Source organism: Oncorhynchus mykiss, chromosome 25 (genome assembly GCF_057628025.1).
Source record: "Oncorhynchus mykiss isolate SJ-2025 chromosome 25, ASM5762802v1, whole genome shotgun sequence".
Lineage (NCBI taxonomy): Eukaryota > Metazoa > Chordata > Actinopteri > Salmoniformes > Salmonidae > Oncorhynchus > Oncorhynchus mykiss.
The window spans coordinates 86,990,472-87,017,146 of NC_143046.1; the positions used below are offsets into that span (position 1 = coordinate 86,990,472).

General features: G+C 44.6%; 1 protein-coding gene across 1 annotated transcript in view; it reads right to left on the reverse strand.

The window, feature by feature from the left end:
- Nucleotides 1–2,475: 2,475 nt before the first annotated feature.
- LOC110517356 (angiopoietin-related protein 7) overlaps nucleotides 2,476–26,675 on the reverse strand; it is a 38,119-nt gene continuing 13,919 nt past the window's right edge. The window contains exons 3-8 of the mRNA XM_036962285.2: nucleotides 12,195–12,429; nucleotides 9,773–9,910; nucleotides 9,366–9,459; nucleotides 8,575–8,697; nucleotides 8,249–8,444; nucleotides 2,476–3,868 (exon numbers count right to left, since the gene is read on the reverse strand). Coding sequence (XP_036818180.1) covers nucleotides 3,722–3,868; nucleotides 8,249–8,444; nucleotides 8,575–8,697; nucleotides 9,366–9,459; nucleotides 9,773–9,910; nucleotides 12,195–12,429 — 933 coding nt within the window. The 3' untranslated portion in view covers nucleotides 2,476–3,721. The remainder of the gene's footprint in view (nucleotides 3,869–8,248; nucleotides 8,445–8,574; nucleotides 8,698–9,365; nucleotides 9,460–9,772; nucleotides 9,911–12,194; nucleotides 12,430–26,675) is intronic.

Sequence of the window (26,675 nt, forward strand, 5' to 3'; positions counted from 1 at the left end):
GGATTCAAGTCCCCTCCACAGCATAGCCAGGATTCAAGTCCCCTCCACAGCATAGCCAGGATTCAAGTTCCCCCACAGCATAGCCAGGATTCAAGTCCCCCCCACAGCATAGCCAGGATTCAAGTCCCCCCCACAGCTTTGACAGGATTGAAATGTGGGCTTTAACTCTGCCATTGCATAACCCTCTGTTTCTTATTTTTGAGTAATTATGTTGTATCTTTGCTTGTGTGTTTTTGGATCATTGTCCTGTTGCAAGATCGATGTTCGGTTCAGCTTAAGCTTTTTGACAAAAGGCCTCACATTCTCCTCAAGAATTCTCTGGTACAATATATAATTCATTGTTGATTTAATGATGGCAAGCTGGCCAGGCCCCGAGGCAGCCAAGTAGCCCCAAACTATAATTCTACCGCCTCCATGCTTTATGGTTGTTATGAGGTTCTTCAGTTCGAAGGCAGTGTTTTGTTTTTCGCCACATTGCGCCTGGTATTGCGGCCAAACAACTCCACCTTTGACTCATCTGTCCAGAGCAAATTGTTCCAGTAGTCTTGGTCTTTAGCCAGGTGTTGTCTGGCAAACGTTAGTCATGTCTTGATATAATTTTTGGAGAGCAGGGTCTTCTTTCTTCCTGACCAAGTTTGTGCTAGTCTCTTTCGGACAGTTGACTCATGCACTTCGACATTGTTTGTGAAAAGAGACATGTAGATCCCTTGATGTTACCCAGGGGATCTTAGAGAGAATCTTTCGGTCAGCTCTTAGGCTGAATTTGGTGGGACGACCCATCCTAGGTAGATTGTCAGTGGTCTGGAATTTTCTCAATTTGTAGATGATCTGTCGGACAGTGGAACGATGTACTTCGAATTGCTTGGAAATGGATTTGTAACTCCATCCCAGACTCATGGGCACCAATAATCTTTTATTCTGAGAGCCTCGGGTAGGTCTTTTGATCTTGGCATGATGTGTTTACCAAACACCCAGTTAGTTAAGACCCAACTAGACCAAGTTTCTAATCTTTATGGAAGGCTGGACCCTCCCAAGGTTTCTCTAATGGTGTTCTAATCTTTATGGAAGGCCGGACCCTCCCAAGGTTCTCTCTAATGGTGTTCTAATCTTTATGGAAGGCTGGACCCTCCCAAGGTTCTCTAATGGTGTTATAATATTTATGGAAGGCTGGACCCTCCCAAGGTTCTCTCTAATGATGTTCTAATCTTTATGGAAGGCTGGACCCTCCCAAGGTTCTCTAATGGTGTTATAATATTTATGGAGAGCTGGACCCTCCCAAGGTTCTCTAATGGTGTTCTAATCTTTATGGAAGGCTGGACCCTCCCAAGGTTCTCTAATGGTGTTCTAATCTTTATGGAAGGCTGGACCCTCCCAAGGTTCTCTAATGGTGTTCTAATCTTTATGGAAGGCTGGACCCTCCCAAGGTTCTCTAATGATGTTCTAATCTTTATGGAAGGCTGGACCCTCCCAAGGTTCTCTAATGGTGTTCTAATCTTTATGGAAGGCTGGACCCTCCCAAGGTTCTCTAATGGTGTTCTAATCTTTATGGAAGGCTGGACCCTCCCAATGTTCTCTAATGGTGTTCTAATCTTTATGGAAGGCTGGACCCTCCCAAGGTTCTCTCTAATGGTGTTCTAATCTTTATGGAAGGCTGGACCCTCCCAAGGTTCTCTCTAATGGTGTTCTAATCTTTATGGAAGGCTGGACCCTCCCAAGGTTCTCTAATGGTGTTCTAATCTTTATGGAAGGCTGGACCCTCCCAATGTTCTCTAATGGTGTTCTAATCTTTATGGAAGGCTGGACCCTCCCAAGGTTCTCTAATGGTGTTCTAATCTTTATGGAAGGCTGGACCCTCCCAAGGTTCTCTAATGGTGTTCTAATCTTTATGGAAGGCTGGACCCTCCCAAGGTTCTCTAATGGTGTTCTAATCTTTATGGAAGGCTGGACCCTCCCAAGGTTCTCTAATGATGTTCTAATCTTTATGGAAGGCTGGACCCTCCCAAGGTTCTCTAATGGTGTTCTAATCTTTATGGAAGGCTGGACCCTCCCAAGGTTCTCTAATGGTGTTCTAATCTTTATGGAAGGCTGGACCCTCCCAATGTTCTCTAATGGTGTTCTAATCTTTATGGAAGGCTGGACCCTCCCAAGGTTCTCTCTAATGGTGTTCTAATCTTTATGGAAGGCTGGACCCTCCCAAGGTTCTCTAATGGTGTTCTAATCTTTATGGAAGGCTGGACCCTCCCAAGGTTCTCTAATGGTGTTCTAATCTTTATGGAAGGCTGGACCCTCCCAAGGTTCTCTAATGGTGTTCTAATCTTTATGGAAGGCTGGACCCTCCCAAGGTTCTCTCTAATGGTGTTCTAATCTTTATGGAAGGCTGGACCCTCCCAAGGTTCTCTAATGGTGTTCTAATCTTTGTCACCTGATTCCAATTTGAGACACGTTATGTGATGGTAAAGGAAGGAGTGTACTAACTTTTTCCACATAAGAAAATATAATTTATTTTAATTGCATAACATTTATGTAGTACATTTTTTTGGGGGGGTTATTTGTTCAATTGGGTTACCTTTATCAATGAATGTGGTGTGAATTTAGCTCCAAATATGAGGGTGGACTTACTTTATCACATGACTGTAGATCTCATAGCGAATTAATCAGTAACAAGACAGTTGACAGAAACGGACATTCACAGATGTATGGAAGTATTCACATAATAGACAGAGGAATATCAGGGCAGAATGTACAGTACGTATGTATTTACAGTGTTGCAAGTCAGTGGGAGAGGAGGACAGTTTGTGTAAGTCCCTCTAGTGGGAGAGAATGACAGTTTGTGTAAGTCCGTCCAGTGGGAGAGGAGGACAGTTTGTGTAAGTCCCTCTAGTGGGAGAGGAGGACAGTTTGTGTAAGTCCCTCCAGTGGGAGAGGAGGACAGTTTGTGTAAGTCCCTCTAGTGGGAGAGGAGGACAGTTTGTGTAAGTCCCTCCAGTGGGAGAGAATGACAGTTTGTGTAAGTCCCTCCAGTGGGAGAGGAGGACAGTTTGTGTAAGTCCCTCCTGTGGGAGAGGAGGACAGTTTGTGTAAGTCCCTCCCATGGGAGAGAATGACAGTTTGTGTAAGTCCCTCTAGTGGGAGAGGAGGACAGTTTGTGTAAGTCCCTCCCGTGGGAGAGAATGACAGTTTGTGTAAGTCCCTCCCGTGGGAGAGAATGACAGTTTGTGTAAGTCCCTCCAGTGGGAGAGAATGACAGTTTGTGTAAGTCCCTCCAGTGGGAGAGGAGGACAGTTTGTGTAAGTCCCTCCAGTGGGAGAGAATGACAGTTTGTGTAAGTCCCTCCAGTGGGAGAGGAGGACAGTTTGTGTAAGTCCCTCCAGTGGGAGAGAATGACAGTTTGTGTAAGTCCCTCCCGTGGGAGAGAATGACAGTTTGTGTAAGTCCCTCCAGTGGGAGAGAATGACAGTTTGTGTAAGTCCCTCCAGTGGGAGAGAGTGACAGTTTGTGTAAGTCCCTCCAGTGGAAGAGCAGGACAGTTTGTCTGAGGGCTCCTGGGAACAGTATTTCAAAAGTAGAAAGAAAGCACATACACTCTCTCTTAGACTCCATGAACAGTTGGACACAATCCCATTGCAGCGTTCTCCTCGTGTCTTCTCCAGTCCTACGTCCCATCCCAAGGTGACGTCAGAAGCGACCTCAGCAGGTCTCCCACGGTCCCGACGGGCTGTCGTCACGGTGACAGGCGCGGTCTGAAGGTTCTAGGTCGTATCATCATAGAGGTCTTCCTGAGAGAGTAGTAGTCTGAATCTTTCCAGCTGTACCATACTACACCATCAGGACCCAGCAGAGTCTTGGCTTTAGAGGAGTACCGTCCACCCTGGGGAGAAAAACACACACACACACACACACACAAACAAATAAATAGACTACCACATCTGATGCAAATAACCTTATTTTTGTTTTGGCTGCAATTTTTGTGTACAGTGCATTTAGAGAGTATTCAGACACTGACTTTTTCTACATTTTGTTACGTTACAGCCTTATTCTAAAATTACACACAATACCCCATAATGACATCACAATACCCCATAATGACATCACAATACCCCATAATGACAACGCAAAACAGTTTACATGTTTTATTTTATTTCAAATGTATAAAAATAAAAACAATTTTGGGAATATCACATTTACATAAGTATTACATCAGTATTTGCTATGAGACTCAAGTTCATCCCGTTTCGGTTGACCATCCTTGAGATGTTTCTACAACTTGATTGGAGTCCACCTGTGGTAAATTCAATTGATTGGACATTATTTGGAAATGCACACCTGTCTATATAAGGTCCCACAGTTGATAGGGCCTGTCAGAGCAAAAACCAAGCCATGAGGACGAAGGAATTGTTCGTAGAGCTCCGAGACGACAGGGTAGTGTCGCGGCACATATCTGGGGGAAGGGTACCAAAACATTTATGCAGTATTGAAGGACCCCAAGAACACAGTGGCCTCCATCATTCTTAAACAGAAGAAGTTTGGAACAACCAACACTCTTCCTAGAGCTGGCCGCCCAGCTAGACTGAGCAGTCGGGGGAGATGGGCCTTGGTCACTCTGACAGAGCTCCAGAGTTCCTCTGTGGAGATGGAAGAACCTTCCAGAAGGACAACCATCTCTGCAGCACTCCACCAATTTTTATTTATTTGATTGAACCTTATTTAACTAAGCAAGTCAGTTAAATTTAAATAAGAATTTGTTCTTTAAAAAAAAAAAATTATACCCTAACGACGCTGGGCCAGTTGTGCACCGGCCTATGAGACTCCCAATCATGGCCAGTTGTGGTACAGCCTGGAATCGAACCAGGATCTGTAGTGACGCCTCTAGCACTGAGATGCAGTGCCTTAGACCGCTGCACTACTCGGGAGCCCATAAAGTGTCCAGACGGACGCCACTCTTCAGTAAAAGGCACATGACAGCACGCTTGGAGTTTGCCAAAAGGCACCTAAAGGACTCTCAGACTATGAGAAACTAGATTCTCTGGTCTGATGAAACTAAAATTAAACTCTTTGGCCTGAATTCTGGAGGAAATCTGGCACCATCCCTATGGTGAAGCATGGTAGTGGCAGCATCATGCTGTGGAGATGTTTATCAGCGGCAGGGACTGGAAGAATAGTCAGGATCGAGGGAAATATGAATGGAGCAAAGTACAGAGAGATCCTTGATGAAATCATGCTCCAGAGCGCTCAGGACCTCAAACTGGGGCGAAGGTTCACCTTCCAGCAGGAGAATGATCATAACTTTTTTATTTTTTATTTAACTGGGCAAGTCAGTTAACCTTTCTAGCGGAACCCCTCGACAACATTCCGCTGAAAAGGCAGCGTGCGAAATTAAAGATTTTTTTTTAGAAATATGTAACTTTCACACATTAACAAGTCCAATACAGCAAATTAAAGATAAACATCTTGTTAATCTACCCATTGTGTCCAATTTCAAAAATGCTTTACAGCTAAAGCACAACATATGATTATGTTAGGTCATAGCCAAGTCGAAAAAACACAGCCATTTTTCCAGCCAAAGATAGTAGTCACAAAAAGCAGAAATATAGGTAAGATTAATCACTAACCTTTGATGATCTTCATCAGATGACACTCATAGGACATCATGTTACACAATAGATGTATGTTTTGTTCGACAATGTGCATATTTATATCCAAAAATCGAATTTTACATTGGCGCCTTCCGTGCTGTAATGTTTTGATTCCAAAACATCAGGTGATATTCCAGAAATACTCATAATAAACATTGATAAAAGATACAAGTGTTATTCACAGAATTAAAGATAGACTTCTCCTTAATGCAACCGCTGTGTCAGATTTTTTAAAAACTTTACGGAAAAAGCATAATCTGAGAACGGCTTTCAGAACCCAAAACAGCCAGAGGAATATCCGCCATTTTGGAATCAACAACGTTAGAAACAACACCATAAATATTCCCTTACCTTTGATGATCTTCATCAGAAGGCACTCCCAGGAATCCCAGTTCAACAATAAATGACTGATTTGTTCCATAAAGTTCCATCATTTATGTCCAAATAGCCACTTGTTGTTAGCGTGTTCAGTCCAGTAATCCATCTTCATGAGGCGCAGGCACTTCATCCAGACAAAAACTCAAAAAGTTCCGTTACAGTCCTTTCGAAACATGTCAAACGATGTATGGAATCAATCTTTAGGATGTTTTTAACATAAAACATCAATAATGTTCCAACTGGAGAATTCCTTTGTCTTCAGAAAAGCACTGGAACGAGAGGTAACTCTGTCGGGAGCGCGCGTCATGAGACCACGGCTCTCTGCCTGACCACTGACTCAAAGAGCTCTTATGAGCCCCTCCTTTATAGTAGAATTCTCAAACCAGTTTCTAAAGACGGTTGACATCTAGTGGAAGCTGTAGGAAGTGCAACTTTATCCATATCTCAATGTGTATTCGGTAGGCCAAGCTTTGAAAAACTACAAACCTCAGATGTCCCACTTCCTGGTTGGGTTTTTCTCAGGTTTCCACCTGCCATATGAGTTCTGTTATACTCACAGACATCATTCAAACAGTTTTAGAAACTTCAGAGTGTTTTATATCCAATACTAATCATAATATGCATATATTAGCATCTGGGACAGAGTAGGAGGCAGTTCACTCTGGGCACGCTATTCATCCAAAAGTGAAAATGCTGCCCCCTATCCCAAAAAGGTTAAGAACAAATTCTTATTTTTAATGACGGCCTAGTGGGTTAATGCCTTGTTCAGGGGCAGAATGACAGATTTGGACCTTTTCAGCTCTGGGATTCGATCTTGCAACCTTCCAGTTACTAGTCCAACACTAACCACGAGGCTACCTGCCTCTAACCGCTAGGCTACCTGCCTCTAACCGCTAGGCTATCTGCCTCTAACCGCTAGGCTACCTGCCTCTAACCGCTAGGCTACCTGCCTCTAACCGCTAGGCTACCTGCCTCTAACCGCTAGGCTACCTGCCACCCCATAAGCACACAGCCAAGACAACACAGGAGTGGCTTCCCGACAAGTCTCTGTATGTCCTTGAGTAGCCGAGCCAGAGCCCGGACATGAACCCAATCAAACATCTCTGGAGAGACCTAAAAATAACCTGACAGAGCTTGAGAGGATCAGCATAGACTAATGGGAGAAACTCCCCAAATACAGTTGTGCCAAGCTTGTAGCGTCATACCGCAGAAGAATCGAGTCTGTAATCGCTGCCAAAGGTGCTTCAACAAAGTACTGAGTAAAGGGTCTGAATACTTATGTAAATGTGATTTCAGTTTTTAATATATTTGCAAAAATAAAAAAATACAACTGTTTGCTTTGTCATTATGGGGTTTAGATTGTTCTGTTTTTACTCTCAATGTCTGTCACGCTCCAGTGGGTATATCTCACTGGTCACCCCCAAAGCCAATTCCTCCTTTGGTCGTCTTTCCTTCCAGTTCTCTGCTGCCATTGACTGGAACGAACTGCAAAAATCACTAAAGCTGGAGACTCTTACCTCCCTCACTAACTTTAAGAACCAGCTGTCAGAGCAGCTCACAGATCACTGCACCTGTACATAGCCCATCTGTAAACAGGCCATCTATCTACCTACCTCATCCCCATACTATGTATTTATTTATTTATTTTTGCTCCTTTGCACCCCAGTATCTCTACTTGCACATTCATCTTCTGCAGATCTACCATTCCAGTGTTTAATTGCTATATTGTAATTACTTCACCACCATGGCCTATTTATTTCCTTAACTTACCTCATTTGCACTCACTGTATATAGACTTTTTGTTTTCTTTTGTTCTACTGTGTTATTGACTGTATGTTTTGTTTACGCCATGTGTAACTCTGTGTTGTTGTATGTGTCGAATTGCTACACTTTATCTTGGCCAGGTCGCAGTTGCAAATGAGAACTTGTTCTCAACTAGCCTACCTGGTTAAATAAAGGTGTTCTCAACTAGCCTACCTGGTTAAATAAAGGTGTTCTCAACTAGCCTACCTGGTTAAATAAAGGTGTTCTCAACTAGCCTACCTGGTTAAATAAAGGTGTTCTCAACTAGCCTACCTGGTTAAATAAAGGTGTTCTCAACTAGCCTACCTGGTTAAATAAAGGTGTTCTCAACTAGCCTACCTGGTTAAATAAAGGTGAAATAAATAAATAAAACGTAACAAAATGTGTAAAAAGTAAAGCGGCCTGAATATTTTCCGTGTGTGTGTGTGCGCTACCTTGTAGTAGACTCCATTGAGGTTGGCATAGAAACACTGGTGGTACCACCAGCCAGCGTGTGAGATCTCAGCGCAGATATCCCCCGTGTCTGGAGTACTGAAGTCCTGTTTATCATGGTACCAGCTGAACGAGTCCTCTACTGTCCCACTGTAGCCTGACACATGCAGCCGGTAGTGATTCTCCTCATCTTCAATACTACACACACACACACACACACACACACACACACACACACACACACACACACACACACACACACACACAGGAGAGTTAACACGCTCAAACATGCAGGCAGGTAGGATAACGTGTGTGTGTTTTACTATACCTGAAACTCTGGTAGAAGGCATGTTTGTGGTGATGTGTCCAGTCCTCCAGGTCTATCCTGAGGCTGTAGTCTCCCTGGGTGGACAGGTGGTGAATGTGTTCGTTCCCGAGCCAGTACTCAGACCTACAGAGGAGTCAGAGTTATATTGCAGGGGAGTCTGAGTTCTGTTGCAGGGGAGTCTGAGTTCTATTGCAGGGGAGTCTGAGTTATAATGCAGGGGAGTCTGAGTTATATTGCAGGGGAGTCTGAGTCATATTGCAGGGGAGTCTGAGTTCTGTTACAGGGGAGTCGGAGTTCTATTATAGAGTCGGAGAACTAGAACTACAGGGAGGTCAGTCTCATACTCAGATCTCACAACTAAACCACAACAAACTTCATTCAAACTACATTTCACACAATTTTTGCAAAATACTTTACAAACAATATATGCTATTTAGCTTTTATCCAAAGTGACTTACAGTAATGCTTGCATATATTTTACATATGGGTGGACCCAGGAGTCAAACCCACTATTCTGGTGTTGCAAGCGCCATACTCTACCAACTGAGGTACGGAGGTCCACCCATACATAAAAAGAAAGAACAAACTAACAGTAAAACTAACAAAAATATAATATCCGGTTTCCATTCTTTTCCTCTAAAATCAGACACTGATTCAGACCTTGGAACACTAGTGAGTAGAATTCATAACTGGCTGGCCAATCAGTAATTACCAAACAAACTCGTTAACTGTGAATTAACTAATTAGATTAATCTAATTAACTTGCCAATGAATCAATTAATATGAAATACCTGAGCTCTCCAAATCCCTCCTTATAGTCTTGCCAGCCTCTATTGAAGTTCACCTTCCCATCCTGACGACGCTGGAACACCGTCCAACCACCACCTGACACAGGAGACAGGAGACATCTTGTTTGTCAGGCCAACGTTAGCCATTACACCAAGAGGTCTAGCCCTTGAAAAGGTCACGGATGTTGTACTAAGAATGCTTTACATATTTAATAATAGGGTTACAAAATTCTGTGAACTTTCCCAGAATTCCCTGGTTTTCCAAAAAAATCCAGGTTGGAGGATTTCCTGCTTATTCCCTCGTAATTCCAGAAATCGTCCAACCAGGTTTTCAGGAAAACCCAAGGAATTCTGGGGAAGTTCACAGAATTTTGTAACCCTATTATCAAATGTGTGTGTGTGAGTCTTACCCTCTGTGTCCATGTCACAGTAGACTTCTACAGGATGGGAGCTCAGAGAGGGAACCACCGTGTAGACACCTGACCGATACACCCCGTTATAGTACAGTGATGCACAGTCTATTGGACAGTTTCTCACATGCTGCACCTCTGGAAGACACACACACACACACACACACACACACACACACACACACACACACACACACACACACACACACACACACAGAGAGAGTTAATGAATACATTTTGAATTTAGAAAATAAAACACTATTGCAATGATTATGTGTGTTTCCAGCAGCAGCATTGAGGAAGAATATGTAAGAAAAAAGACCAGCTGTGAGTGTTTTCTTTAAAACAGATTATAGATTAACCTGGTTTAATATTTAATCTGCTAATAGACATACCTGGTTTTTAACTTCTTAGGGCTAGGCCCTTTTTTTTCATGAATTCCCGCCTGAATGACGGGCCCAAAGTAAACTGCCTGTTGCTCAGGCCCGGAAGCCAGGATATGCATATAATTGGTACCATTGGAAGGAAAACACTTTGAAATTGTGGAAATGTAAAAATAATGTAGGAGAATATAACACAATAGATATGGTAGGAGAAAATCCAAAGGAAAACCAACCAGAATTATTTTTTTGGGGGGGGAGAGAGACCATGCTCTTTCAATGGCAAGTATAAGGGCATACTGGAAACTATCTCCCAGGATGCAATTCCTATGGCTTCCACAGGGTGTCAGTAGTCTATGTTCAGGGTTTCAGGCTTGTAACTTCCAAAACGAATAAGAAATATCAGTTTTAGAACAAGGACACAGTCTTGGAATATGAAGACAGGACGCACCTGCTAAAATCAGTTTCCTATTGAATATGCTTCTATCCGTAAGCAATAGTATAGTTTGATTATATTTTAGAGTATCTGAGGAGTAAATAGAAATGTATTTTGACTTGTTGAAACAAAGTTTAGGGTAGATTTTCGGATTCCTTTCTCTGCAAGTTGAACGAGTGAATTACTTAAAATGATTGCGCCAACTAAACTCACTTTTTGGTATTAAAAGAATGAGTTTATCTAACAAAATAACACTACATGTTATAGCTGGGACCATTTGGATGACAAATCAGAGGAAGATTTTCAAAAAGTAGGTGAATATTGAATCGCTATCTGTGAAAAATATTTCTATGTGGGGCACCGTCCTCAAACAATCTCATGGCATGTTTTCACTGTAATGGCTACTGAAAATCAGACAGTGCAGTTAGATTAACAAGAATTTAAGCTTTCAACCGATATAAGACACTTGTATGTTCCCAAATGTTTAATATCAATAATATTTATGATTATTTATTTGAATTGCGCGCCCTCCAGTTTCAACTGAAGTTGTCCCGCTAGCAGGACGCCTAGCTTTAAGAAGCTGTTTAACAGATTGGGATTTTCCTTCCATTGACAATTTTCAGATTTTGGGATATTTTGCAACTATAACTTATATACTTTCATAAAATTTACAAAATCGGCAATATGGTTGCGATGCCCCAAAACTGTCTTCGTGGGCAAATGCCGCATTGACGGAGCAGCCAGTATGGCAGTAGACACGTTCAATGAGGGAGCCACAGCTACAACAAATGTGATGAACAAATGGTGGCTTGACAGCACTTTGGTGACACTTGAGCCATCAGAGAGGAGTTGTGAGAGCTGCTTCATTGGAGTTTACCAAGCATAGGCCCAGGTCCCATGGCACAGTCAACAAAGTAAAGTGTCACCAGCAACAACTCAAACAGGGCCTTACATATGGGGCAGGCATAGCTAATTCATGTTCTGCACATTTCAACAGCCATACAAAAGTGATATGAGAATTTGCCCAAAACTGCATATTTGCCCAACAGACCAGTATTCCAAGCATATGCTATAATGCTTGAAGCAAATGTACTAAACGTGCTAATGTATTGGTAAAAGGTATATTTGATGTTTATTTGTCAGTTCTGAAGTGCTATATGAATAAGAGTTTAATTAACGTGACATAAATGGTCGTATTTATGGAAAATTGCATTTTCTCAAAATTACATGTTCCGGGTACGCCAATTCATGTTTCTCAGTCTTCAAAGGACATGTATTCCCATTATTCTACACACATGGTTCTTAGGTCTTATAGTCACACTTTTACAGAGGCTTTTGTTTTATATCTTGTGTCCTTTTATGTGTAAATATATGCAAAATATGCATAAAATAATTCCATGAAAATTACAATATTTTGTTAAACTGATGTGTAAAATTCTGACCATTGAGTGTATTATCACAATAATAAAAACATTCTGTCTTGAAGCAATGTGTCAAAAAACAGATGATCCTAATATGCAAATATGCCTCATTTGCATATTGTAATACAATATATTATTGTATTTGTGTATACTTTCAACTGGTGTGTGTGTGCCTCTGTGTGCACCTGGGTGAAGGGCCTCCTGGGCGCTGAGCAGAGGACTGGTCCTGACGATGTTGATCATGCAGCCGGGGTTGCGTTTAACTCGTTCCACCGTCATGGTTAGGTTCCGGACCTGAGTCTGCAGATCAAACAGGATGGAACTATGGGTGTGCAACAGGCTGTCAGCCTCAGCGTACTGTAGCTCCAACACTCTGAAACGCTCCTCTAAAGACTCGTTCATGTTGTTCCTCTCCTCACCCTAAGAGAGAGAGAGAGAGAGGGGGAGAGAGAAGTGGAGGGAGGGAGATTGGAAGAGAGGAGTGTGGAAGAGACAGAGAGATAGTTATCAGTAGGTTTTTGATAAATTGGATAACACATGATTTGTTGCTTGGTAAATAAAATAACTATCTCACGATAAAAACAACATTGTTTTACTTACAACACTCAGAGTCAAAGTAGCATTTAAATAGATCAGAGAGAGAGGTAAGGAGGGAGGGAGGGGAGAGATGGTGGTGGGGTAGAGAGGGAGGGAGGGGAGAGAAGGCAGTGGGGTAGAGAGGGAGGGAGGGAGGGAGGGAGGGAGGGAGGGAGGGAGGGAGGGAGGGAGGGAGGGAGAGAGGGAGGGAGGGAGGGAGGGAGGGAGGGGAGAGAAGGCAGTGGGGTAGAGAGGGAGGGAGGGAGGTGGGGGAGAGAGGGGGGAGGGAAGGAGGTAGGGTAAAGATAGAGGGAGGGAGGGTAGAGAGGGATGGAGGTGGGTTAGAGATGGAGAGGGAGGGTTGTGAACATTGTCATGTGTTGCTTAAAATGTTGTGCACGTCATGATTTTGGTCTTGGTCATGCTAGGACCGTGTCTCATATGACCACCTGCAGTGAGCAGGTCTTTAATACCTACCAGGATTGAAAGGTGTCTGCCTTGACTAAGATCACTTACAACACAGAGGAAGAGTGGGGAGGGAGGGGAAGCTACCATTGGCATAAAGAGCTGAGTTGGATTCAAGACAGAGGGGACAGTGTGTGGGGTTGAAGAAGGGGGAGGGAGAGAGAGCGGGAGTAGGTGTAATTAAGTAATTGGACTTACAGTGAGCTCCAGAAGTATTGGGACAGTGACACATGTTTGGTTGTTCTGGCTCTGTACTCCAGAACTTTGGATTGGAAATGATACAATGACTATGAGGTTAAAGTGAAGACTGCCATCTTTCATTTGAGGGAACTTTCACTGTTTAGAACTGCTTAGAAATTACAGCACTTTTTGTGGATAGTCTCCCCTATTTTATGTGACAAATTCACTTATATGTGAATTAAAGTGGTAAAAAGTTAAGCATTTCGTCCCATATATGTACAGTACCAGTCAAACATTTGGACAAACCTACTCATTCCATGGTTTTTCTTTATTTTTACTATTTTCTACATTGTAGAATAATTGTGAAGGCATCAAAACTATGGAATCACGTAGTAGCCAAAAAAGTGTTAAACAAATCTAAATATTTTGTATTTGAGATTCTGACAAAGGCCGTGAGGGCGATACGTGACGATTATTAAAGAGCAGTGATGATATCAAGAGCAGTGACACTAGCCAGAGCAGTGACACTAGTCAGAGCAGTGACACTATCAAGAGCAGTGACACTAGCCAGAGCAGTGACACTAGTCAGAGCAGTGACACTAGTCAGAGCAGTGATACTATCAAGAGCAGTGACACTAGTCAGAGCAGTGACACTAGCCAGAGCAGTGACACTAGTCAGAGCAGTGACACTATCAAGAGCAGTGACACTAGCCAGAGCAGTGACACTAGTCAGAGCAGTGACACTAGTCAGAGCAGTGATACTATCAAGAGCAGTGACACTAGCCAGAGCAGTGACACTAGCCAGAGCAGTGATACTATCAAGAGCAGTGACACTAGCCAGAGCAGTGATACTAGTCAGAGCAGTGACACTAGCCAGAGCAGTGACACTATCAAGAGCAGTGACACTAGTCAGAGCAGTGACACTAGTCAGAGCAGTGACACTAGTCAGAGCAGTGACACTATCAAGAGCAGTGACACTAGCCAGAGCAGTGACACTAGTCAGAGCAGTGACACTAGCCAGAGCAGTGACACTAGTCAGAGCAGTGACACTAGTCAGAGCAGTGATACTAGTCAGAGCAGTGACACTATCAAGAGCAGTGACACTATCAAGAGCAGTGGCACTAGCCAGAGCAGTGACACTAGTCAGAGCAGTGACACTAGCCAGAGCAGTGACACTAGCCAGAGCAGTGATACTAGTCAGAGCAGTGACACTAGTCAGAGCAGTGACACTATCAAGAGCAGTGACACTAGTCAGAGCAGTGACACTAGTCAGAGCAGTGACACTAGCCAGAGCAGTGACACTAGTCAGAGCAGTGATACTAGTCAGAGCAGTGACACTATCAAGAGCAGTGACACTAGCCAGAGCAGTGACACTAGTCAGAGCAGTGATACTAGTCAGAGCAGTGACACTATCAAGAGCAGTGACACTAGTCAGAGCAGTGACACTAGTCAGAGCAGTGACACTAGTCAGAGCAGTGATACTAGTCAGAGCAGTGACACTATCAAGAGCAGTGACACTAGTCAGAGCAGTGACACTAGTCAGAGCAGTGATACTATCAAGAGCAGTGACACTAGTCAGAGCAGTGACACTATCAAGAGCAGTGACACTAGCCAGAGCAGTGACACTAGTCAGAGCAGTGACACTATCAAGAGCAGTGACACTAGCCAGAGCAGTGATACTATCAAGAGCAGTGACACTAGCCAGAGCAGTGATACTATCAAGAGCAGTGACACTAGTCAGAGCAGTGACACTAGCCAGAGCAGTGACACTAGTCAGAGCAGTGACACTAGCCAGAGCAGTGACACTAGTCAGAGCAGTGACACTAGCCAGAGCAGTGATACTATCAAGAGCAGTGACACTAGCCAGAGCAGTGACACTAGTCAGAGCAGTGACACTAGCCAGAGCAGTGATACTATCAAGAGCAGTGACACTAGCCAGAGCAGTGATACTAGTCAGAGCAGTGACACTAGCCAGAGCAGTGACACTATCAAGAGCAGTGACACTAGTCAGAGCAGTGACACTAGTCAGAGCAGTGACACTAGTCAGAGCAGTGATACTATCAAGAGCAGTGACACTAGCCAGAGCAGTGACACTAGCCAGAGCAGTGACACTAGCCAGAGCAGTGATACTATCAAGAGCAGTGACACTAGCCAGAGCAGTGATACTAGTCAGAGCAGTGACACTAGCCAGAGCAGTGACACTATCAAGAGCAGTGACACTAGTCAGAGCAGTGACACTAGTCAGAGCAGTGACACTAGTCAGAGCAGTGATACTATCAAGAGCAGTGACACTAGCCAGAGCAGTGACACTAGTCAGAGCAGTGACACTAGTCAGAGCAGTGATACTAGTCAGAGCAGTGACACTAGTCAGAGCAGTGATACTAGTCAGAGCAGTGACACTATCAAGAGCAGTGACACTAGTCAGAGCAGTGACACTAGTCAGAGCAGTGATACTAGTCAGAGCAGTGACACTATCAAGAGCAGTGACACTAGTCAGAGCAGTGACACTAGTCAGAGCAGTGACACTAGTCAGAGCAGTGATACTATCAAGAGCAGTGACACTAGCCAGAGCAGTGATACTAGTCAGAGCAGTGACACTATCAAGAGCAGTGACACTATCAAGAGCAGTGACACTAGCCAGAGCAGTGACACTATCAAGAGCAGTGACACTAGCCAGAGCAGTGACACTAGTCAGAGCAGTGACACTATCAAGAGCAGTGACACTAGTCAGAGCAGTGACACTAGTCAGAGCAGTGACACTATCAAGAGCAGTGACACTAGCCAGAGCAGTGACACTAGTCAGAGCAGTGACACTATCAAGAGCAGTGACACTAGTCAGAGCAGTGACACTATCAAGAGCAGTGATACTAGTCAGAGCAGTGACACTAGCCAGAGCAGTGATACTATCCAGAGCAGTGATACTATCAAGAGCAGTGACACTATCAAGAGCAGTGACACTAGCCAGAGCAGTGATACTAGCCAGAGCAGTGACACTAGCCAGAGCAGTGACACTAGCCAGAGCAGTGACACTAGCCAGAGCAGTGACACTAGTCAGAGCAGTGACACTATCAAGAGCAGTGACACTAGCCAGAGCAGCGACACTAGTCAGAGCAGTGACACTAGCCAGAGCAGTGACACTAGCCAGAGCAGTGACACTAGTCAGAGCAGTGACACTATCAAGAGCAGTGACACTAGCCAGAGCAGCGACACTAGTCAGAGCAGTGACACTAGCCAGAGCAGTGATACTATCAAGAGCAGTGACACTAGCCAGAGCAGTGACACTAGTCAGAGCAGTGACACTAGTCAGAGCAGTGACACTATCAAGAGCAGTGATACTAGCCAGAGCAGTGATACTATCAAGAGCAGTGATACTAGCCAGAGCAGTGACACTAGCCAGAGCAGTGATACTATCAAGAGCAGTGATACTAGTCAGAGCAGTGACACTAGTCAGAGCAGTGATACTAGTCAGATCAGTGATACTAGCCAGAGCAGTGACACTAGCCAGAGCAGTGACACTATCAAGAGCAGTGATACTAGTCAGAGCAGTGACACTAGCCAGAGCAGTGACACTATCAAGAGCAGTGACACTATCAAGAGCAGTGATACTAGCCAGAGCAGTGACACTAGCCAGAGCAGTGACACTAGTCAGAGCAGTGACACTAGTCAGAGCAGTGACACTAGTCAGAGCAGTGACACTATCAAGAGCAGTGACACTATCAAGAGCAGTGATACTATCAAGAGCAGTGATACTATCAAGAGCAGTGATACTAGTCAGAGCAGTGACACTAGCCAGAGCAGTGATACTAGTCAGAGCAGTGATACTAGCCAGAGCAGTGACACTATCAAGAGCAGTGATACTAGTCAGAGCAGTGATACTAGTCAGAGCAGTGACACTATCAAGAGCAGTGACACTATCAAGAGCAGTGATACTATCAAGAGCAGTGATACTATCAAGAGCAGTGATACTAGTCAGAGCAGTGACACTAGTCAGAGCAGTGATACTAGCCAGAGCAGTGACACTAGCCAGAGCAGTGATACTAGTCAGAGCAGTGATACTAGCCAGAGCAGTGACACTATCAAGAGCAGTGATACTAGTCAGAGCAGTGATACTAGTCAGAGCAGTGACACTATCAAGAGCAGTGACACTATCAAGAGCAGTGACACTAGTCAGAGCAGTGACACTAGTCAGAGCAGTGACACTAGCCAGAGCAGTGACACTAGCCAGAGCAGTGACACTAGTCAGAGCAGTGACACTAGCCAGAGCAGTGATACTAGTCAGAGCAGTGACACTAGCCAGAGCAGTGATACTATCAAGAGCAGTGATACTAGTCAGAGCAGTGATACTAGCCAGAGCAGTGACACTAGCCAGAGCAGTGACACTAGCCAGAGCAGTGACACTAGTCAGAGCAGTGACACTATCAAGAGCAGTGACACTAGCCAGAGCAGCGACACTAGTCAGAGCAGTGACACTAGCCAGAGCAGTGACACTATCAAGAGCAGTGACACTAGTCAGAGCAGTGACACTAGTCAGAGCAGTGACACTATCAAGAGCAGTGATACTAGCCAGAGCAGTGATACTATCAAGAGCAGTGATACTAGCCAGAGCAGTGACACTAGTCAGAGCAGTGACACTAGTCAGAGCAGTGACACTATCAAGAGCAGTGACACTAGCCAGAGCAGTGATACTAGTCAGAGCAGTGACACTAGCCAGAGCAGTGACACTATCAAGAGCAGTGACACTAGTCAGAGCAGTGACACTAGCCAAAGCAGTGACACTAGCCAGAGCAGTGACACTAGCCAGAGCAGTGATACTAGCCAGAGCAGTGACACTATCAAGAGCAGTGATACTAGTCAGAGCAGTGATACTAGTCAGAGCAGTGACACTATCAAGAGCAGTGACACTATCAAGAGCAGTGACACTATCAAGAGCAGTGATACTAGTCAGAGCAGTGATACTAGCCAGAGCAGTGACACTAGCCAGAGCAGTGACACTAGCCAGAGCAGTGACACTAGTCAGAGCAGTGACACTATCAAGAGCAGTGACACTAGCCAGAGCAGCGACACTAGTCAGAGCAGTGACACTAGCCAGAGCAGTGACACTATCAAGAGCAGTGACACTAGTCAGAGCAGTGACACTAGTCAGAGCAGTGACACTATCAAGAGCAGTGATACTAGCCAGAGCAGTGATACTATCAAGAGCAGTGATACTAGCCAGAGCAGTGACACTAGTCAGAGCAGTGACACTAGTCAGAGCAGTGACACTATCAAGAGCAGTGACACTAGCCAGAGCAGTGATACTAGTCAGAGCAGTGACACTAGCCAGAGCAGTGACACTATCAAGAGCAGTGACACTAGTCAGAGCAGTGACACTAGCCAAAGCAGTGACACTAGCCAGAGCAGTGACACTAGCCAGAGCAGTGACACTAGCCAGAGCAGTGACACTAGCCAGAGCAGTGACACTAGTCAGAGCAGTGACACTAGTCAGAGCAGTGACACTATCAAGAGCAGTGACACTAGTCAGAGCAGTGACACTAGTCAGAGCAGTGACACTATCAAGAGCAGTGACACTAGCCAGAGCAGTGACACTAGTCAGAGCAGTGACACTAGCCAGAGCAGTGATACTAGTCAGAGCAGTGACACTAGCCAGAGCAGTGACACTATCAAGGGCAGTGACACTAGTCAGAGCAGTGACACTAGCCAGAGCAGTGACACTAGCCAGAGCACTGACACTAGCCAGAGCAGTGACACTATCAAGAGCAGTGACACTAGTCAGAGCAGTGACACTAGCCAGAGCAGTGACACTATCAAGAGCAGACACTAGCCAGAGCAGTGACACTAGTCAGAGCAGTGACACTATCAAGAGCAGACACTAGCCAGAGCAGTGACACTAGCCAGAGCAGTGACACTATCAAGAGCAGTGATGATATCAAGAGCAGTGACACTAGCCAGAGCAGTGACACTAGTCAGAGCAGTGACACTAGCCAGAGCAATGACACTAGTCAGAGCAGTGACACTAGTCAGAGCAGTGACACTATCAAGAGCAGTGACACTAGCCAGAGCAGTGACACTAGTCAGAGCAGTGACACTAGCCAGAGCAGTGATACTATCAAGAGCAGTGGCACTAGCCAGAGCAGTGACACTAGTCAGAGCAGTGACACTATCCAGAGCAGTGATACTATCAAGAGCAGTGGCACTAGCCAGAGCAGTGATACTAGTCAGAGCAGTGACACTAGCCAGAGCAGTGATACTATCAAGAGCAGTGATACTAGCCAGAGCAGTGATACTAGTCAGAGCAGTGACACTAGCCAGAGCAGTGATACTATCAAGAGCAGTGATACTAGCCAGAGCAGTGATACTAGCCAGAGCAGTGACACTAGCCAGAGCAGTGATACTATCAAGAGCAGTGACACTAGTCAGAGCAGTGACACTAGTCAGAGCAGTGATACTAGCCAGAGCAGTGACACTATCAAGAGCAGTGACACTATCAAGAGCAGTGACACTAGCCAGAGCAGTGATACTATCAAGAGCAGTGACACTAGCCAGAGCAGTGATACTATCAAGAGCAGTGACACTAGCCAGAGCAGTGACACTATCAAGAGCAGTGATACTATCAAGAGCAGTGACACTAGTCAGAGCAGTGATACTAGCCAGAGCAGTGACACTATCAAGAGCAGTGATACTATCAAGAGCAGTGACACTAGCCAGAGCAGTGATACTATCAAGAGCAGTGACACTATCAAGAGCAGTGACACTAGCCAGAGCAGTGACACTAGTCAGAGCAGTGATACTAGTCACAAGAGCAGTCTTTTTTCCTCATATTTGAGATTATTCAAAGTAGCCACCCTTTTGCCTTGATGACAGCTTTGCACACTCTTGGCATTCTCTCAACAAACTTCATGAAGTGGAATGCGTTTCAATGAAAAGGTGTGCCTCTTAATGCATTTGAGCCAATCAGTTGTGTTGTGACAAGGTAGGGGTGGTATACAGGAGATAGCCCTATAAATGCATATTATGGCAAGAACAGCTCAAATAAGCAAAGAGAAACGACAGTCCATCATTACACGAAGGTCAGTCAATCCGGAAAATGTCAAGAACTTTTAGAGCTTCTTCAAGTGCAGTCGCAAAAACCATCAAGCGCTATGATGAAACTGACTCTCATGAGGACTGCTACAGGAAAGGAAGACACAGAGTTACCTCGGCTGCAGAGGATAAGTTCATTAGAGTTACCAGCCTCAGAAATTGCAGCCCAAATAAATGCTTCACAGAGTTCAAGTAACAGACACACCTCAACATCAACTTTTCAGAGGAGACTGCGTGAATCAGGCCTTCATGGTCGAATTGCTGCAAAGAAACCACTACTAAAGGACACCAATAAGAAGACAAGACTTGCTTGGGCCAAGAAACACGAGCAATGGACATTAAACCGGTGGAAATATGTCCTTTGGTCTGATGAGTGTAAATTTGAGATTTTTGTTTCCAACCGCCGTGTCTTTGTGAGACGCAGAGTAGGTGAACGGATGTTTAGTTCCCACCGTGAAGCATGGAGGAGGAGGTGTGCGGGTACTTTGCTGGTGATACTGTCTGATTTATTTAGGATTCAAGGCACACTTAACCAACATGGCTACCACTGCATTCTGGAGCCATTCGCCATTCCGTCTGGTTTGCGCTTAGTGGGACTATCATTTGTTTTCAACAGGACAAAATGACCCAACACACCTCCAGGCTGTGTAAGGGCTATTTGACCAAGAAGGAGAGTGATGGAGTGCTGCATCAGATGACCTGGCCTCCACAACCACCCAACCCAATTGAGATTGTTTGGGATGAGTTGGACAGCAGAGTAAAGGAAAAGCAGCCAATAAGTGCTCAGCAAATGTGGGAACTCCTTCAAGACTTTTGGAAAGCATTGCAGGTGAAGCTGGTTGAGAAAATGCCAAGAGTGTGCAAAGCTGTCAGTAAGGCAAAGTGTGACTATTTTGAAGAATCAACATTTTTTGATATATTTTGATTTGTTTAACACTTTTCTTGGTTACTACATGATTCCATATGTGTTATTTCATAGTTTTGATGTCTTCACTATTATTCTACAATGTAGAAAATAGTACAATTAAAGAAAACTCCTTGAATGAGCAGGTGTGTCCAAACTTTTGACTGGTACTGTATATGTATACTGTATACTGTATATAGCACGCAATGACTACATCAAACTTGCGACTCTTCAAATTTGTTGGATGCAGTTGCTGCTCATTTAGGTTGTATTTCAGATTATTTTGTGCCCAATAGAAATGAATGATAAATAATGTATTGTGCATTTTTGAGTCACTTTTATTGTAAATAAGGATAGAACATGTTTCTAAACACGTCTACATGAATGTGGATGCAACCATGGTAACAGGTAATCTTGAATGAATCGTGAATAATGATGAATGAGAAAGTTACAGACACAAATAACGTACCCTCAAGATATGCTAAACCTCTCACCATTACAATAACAGGGGAGGTTAGCATTCCATAGCATACCCCCAAGACATGCTAACCTCTCACCATTACAATTACAGGGGAGGTTAGCATTTCATATCATACCCCCAAGACATGCTAACCTCTCACCATTACAATTACAGGGGAGGTTAGCATTTCATATCATACCCCCAAGACATGCTAAACCTCTCACCATTACAATAACAGGGGAGGTTAGCATTTTTAGAGGGGTCTGCTATTTGTGCTTCTGTAACTTTCTCACTCATCATTATGCATGATTCATACAGGACTATCCGTAATCATGGTAGCAGTGTTTAGAAACATATCCTGTCCTTCCCTCTCAATACTTTTTCTCCCCTAAAATGTACAAAAAAGTGCTGTAATTTCTAAACTGTTCACCTGATATGGATGAAAATACCCTCAAATTAGCAACTAATTTGCGCCAGAACGCTCACCACATATCAGCTACCAGGTGGACAGGTGAGGAGTGATATGTTGTCAATTAGGAATTAGGGGACGATTAGGTGGCTAGGTTGTGAATTTAGCCAGAAAGGCAGGGTTAAAACCTCTTATGATAAGTGCCATGGGATTTTGAATGACCACAAGAGATTCAGGACACCCATTTTAACATCCCATCCAAAAGACAGCACCCTACGCAGGGCAATGTCCCCAATACTGACATTGGGATTTGATCTGAAAACCAGAGAAAGAGTGCCCCCTTTTTTTTGTTTTCTTTTTTTTTTCCCTTTATTTAACCAGGCAAGTCAGTTAAGAACAATTTCTTATTTTCAATGACGGCCTGGGAACAGTGGGTTAACTGCCTGTTCAGGGGCAGAATGACAGATTTGTACCTTGTCAGCTCGGGGGTTTGAACTCGCAACCTTCCGGTTACTAGTCCAACGCTCTAACCACTAGGCCCCTACTGGCCCTGCAACACTACTTCCAGGACCAACCCTACTTAGCTTTAGAGGCAAGCCAGCAGTGGGAGAGAGAGATCAAATCAAATCCCTTTTCATTGGTCACATGGTTAGCAGATGATAATGCAAGTGTAGTGAAATGCTTGTGCTTCTAGTTCCGACAGTGCAGTAATATCTAACAAGTTCCCCAACAACGACCTAATACACACAAATCTAAAGGGGTGAATGAGAATATGTACATGCAGGTATATGGATGAGCGATGGCCGAGAGGCATAGGCCAGGTGCAATAGATGGTATAAAATACAGTATATACCTATGATATGAGTAATGTAAGATATGTAAACATTATTAATGTGGTATTATTTAAAGTGGCTTTGTTTAAACTGACTAGTGATCCATTTGTTAAAGTGGCCAGTGATTGGGTCTCCATGTAGGCAGCAGCCTCTCTGAGTTAGTGATGGCTGTCTGATGGCCTTGAGATAGAAGCTGTTCTTCAGTCTCTCCGTCTCAGCTTTGATGCACCTGTACTGACCTCACCTTCTGGATGGTAACGGAGTGAACAAGCAGTGGCTCGGGTGGTTGTTGTCTTTAATGATATTTTTGCCTTCCTGTGATTTCGGGTGCTGTAGTTGTCCTGGAGGGCAGGTAGTTTGTCCCCGGTGATGCGTTGTGCAGACCGCACCACCCTCTGGAGAGCCTTACGGTTGTGGGCGGAGCAGTTGCCGTTCCAGACTGTGATACAGCCCGACAGTGGATCTGTAAAAGTTAGTCAGGGTTCTGGGTGACAAGCCAAATTTCTTCAGCCTCCTGAGGTTGAAGATGCACTGTTGCACCTTCTTCACCACAATGTCTGTGTGTGGGGACCATTTCAGTTTGTCATTGATGTGTACGCTGAGGAACTTTAAACTTTCCACTTTCTCCACTGCTGTCCCTTCAATGTGGATAGGGGGGTGCTCACACTGCTGTTTCCTGAAGTCTACGATCATCTCCTTTGTTTTGTTTACGTTGAGTGAGAGGTTGTTTTCCCTGACACCACTCTCCCAGAGCCCTCACCTCCTCCCTGTAGGCTGTCTTGTCATTGTTGGTAATCAAGCCCACTACTGTTGTGTCGTCTGAAAACTTGATGATTGAGTTGGAGACGTGCATGGCCATGCAGTCGTGGGTGAACAGGGAGTAGAGGAGGGGTCTGAGCACGTACCAATGTGGGGCCCCAGTGTTGAGGGTCAGCGAGTTGGGGATGTTGTTTCCTACCTTCACCACCTGGGGGCGCCCGTCAGAAAGTGCAGGACCCAATTGCACAGGGCGGGGTTGAGGTCCAGGGCTTCCAGCTTGATGATGAGCTTGGAAGGTACTATGGTGTTGAATGCTGAGCTGTTGTCAATGAACAGCATTCTTACATAGGTATTATCTAGTCCAGATAGGATAGGGCAGTGTGCAGTGGGCAGTGTGATGGCGATTGCGTCATCTGTGGACCTATTTGGGCGGTATGCAAGCTGAAGTGGGTCTAGGGTGTCAGGTAGAGTGGAGGTGATATGATCCTTGACTAGTCTCTCAAAGCACTTCATGATGACAGAAGTGAGTGCTACGGGGCGGTAGTCATTTAGTTCAGTTGTCTTTGCCTTCTTGGGTACAGGAACAATGGCGACCATTTTGAACCATGTGAGGACAGCAGACTGGGTTAGGGAGCGATTGAATATGTCCCCAAACACACCAGCCAGCTGATCTGCGTATGCTCTGAGGACGTGACTAGGGATGCCGTCTGGGCCAGCAGCCTTGCGAGAGTTAACACGTTTAAATATTTTACTCACGTCGGCCACGGAGAAGGAGGGGGGGGTGGGGTGCAGTTCTTATTAGCAGGCCGCGACTGTGGCACTGTATTATCCTCAATGCGGGCAAAGGTGGTGTTTAGTTTGTCTGGAAGCGTGACATCGGTGTCGGTGTCCGTGACGTGACTGTTTTTGTAGTGCGTGATTTCCTGTAGACCCTGTCATATACGTCTCGTGTCTGAGCTGTTGAATTGTGATTCCACTTTGTCCCTCTACCGGCATTTCGCTTGTTTGATTGCCTTGCGGAGAGAAGAACTACACTGTTTAAATTCAGTATTTCCAGACCTCTTTCCATGGTTAAATGCGGTGGTTCGCACTTTCAGTTTTGTTTGAATGCCGCCATCCATCCACGGCAAATGACACAATCCATCCAGCCAACGTATAGGTCGATGTTATTCTCTGAGGCTGACCGGAACATATCCCAGTCCGCGTGATCGAAACAATCTCAAAGCGTGAATTCTGATTGGTCAGACAAGGGTTGAATGGTTTAGTCACTGGTACATCCTGTTTGAGTTTCTGCCTATAAGATGGTAGGAGCAAGATGGCATCGTGGTCGGATTTTCCAAAGGGAGTGCAGGGAAGGCTTTGTATGCATCGTGGAAGTTAGAGTAGCAGTGGTCGAGTGTATTACCCCCGGGCGTAGTGCAATCAATATGCTGATAGAATTTAGGCAGTCTCAAATTTGCTTTGTTAAAATCCCCAGCTACAATAAATGCAGCCTCGGGATTTATGGTTTCCAGTTTACATAGAGTCCAGTGAAGTTCCTTTAGGGCCATCTAAAGGAACTGCTTGAGGGGGAATGTACACAGCTGTGACTATAACTGACGAGAATTCTCTTGGAAGGTAATATGTGAGGAATTCTAGGTCGGGTGAGCAGAAGGATTTGAGTTCCTGTATGTTGTTATGATTACACCATGAGTCGTTAATCATGAAGAAACACACCCCCGCCCTTCCTTTTCCCAGAGAGGTATTTATCTCTGTCGGTGCGATCCATGGAGAAGCCCGGTGGCTGAACCGATTTCGACAACATATCCCAAGAGACATGTTTCCTTGAAAAAGAGAATGAATGAGGCCAACACCTCATTTGGCTGCCTTTCCTTCCAGTTCTCTGCTGCCAGTGACTGGAACAAATTGCAAAAATCGCTGAAGTTGGAGACTTTTATTTCCCTCACCAACTTTAAACATCAACTATCTGAGCAGCTAACCGATCGCTGCAGCTGTACATAGTCCATCTGTAAATACCCCCCCCCCCCTCCCCCCATCTACCTACCTCATCCCCATACTGTTTTTATTTCTTTACTTTGCTGCTCTTTTGCACCCCAGTATCTCTACTTGCACATCATCATCTGCTCATTTATCACTCCAGTGTTAATCTGCTAAATTGTAATCATTCACTCCTATGGCCTATTTATTGCCTACCTCCTCATGCCTTTTGCACACACTGTATATCGACTTTCTTTTTTCTACTGTGTCATTGACTTGTTTATTGTGTTATTGGCTTGTTTATTTTATTGTTTACTCCATGTGTAACTCTGTGTTGTTGTCTGTGTCACACTGCTTTGTTTTATCTTGGCCAGATCGCAGTTGTAAATGAGAACTTGTTCTCAACTAGCCTACCTGGTTAAATAAAGGTGTTCTCAACTAGCCTACCTGGTTAAATTAGCCTACCTGGTTAAATAAAGGTGTTCTCAACTAGCCTACCTGGTTAAATAAAGGTGTTCTCAACTAGCCTACCTGGTTAAATAAAGGTGTTCTCAACTAGCCTACCTGGTTAAATTAGCCTACCTGGTTAAATAAAGGTGTTCTCAACTAGCCTACCTGGTTAAATAAAGATGAAATAAATAAAAAATACCAATGTTACAATCTCTGTTGTCTCTCTGGAAGGGAACCCTGTCTCGAATTCCATCTACCTTGTTGTCAAGGGACTGGACATTGGCGAGTAGTATACTCTGGAGCGGTGGGCGATGTTCACGTCTACGGAGCCTGACCAGGAGGCCGCTCCATCTGCCTTCTTCTGCGGCGCCGTTGTTTTGGGTCGGCTGCTGGGATCAGATCCATTGTCCTGGGTGGTGGTCCGAACAGAGGATCCGCTTCAGGGAAGTCTTATTACTGGTCGTAATGTTGGTAAATTGACGTCGCTTTTATATCCAATAGTTCTTCCCGGCTATATGTAATAAGTCTTAAGATTTACTGGGGTAACAATGCAAGAAATAATGCATTAAAAAA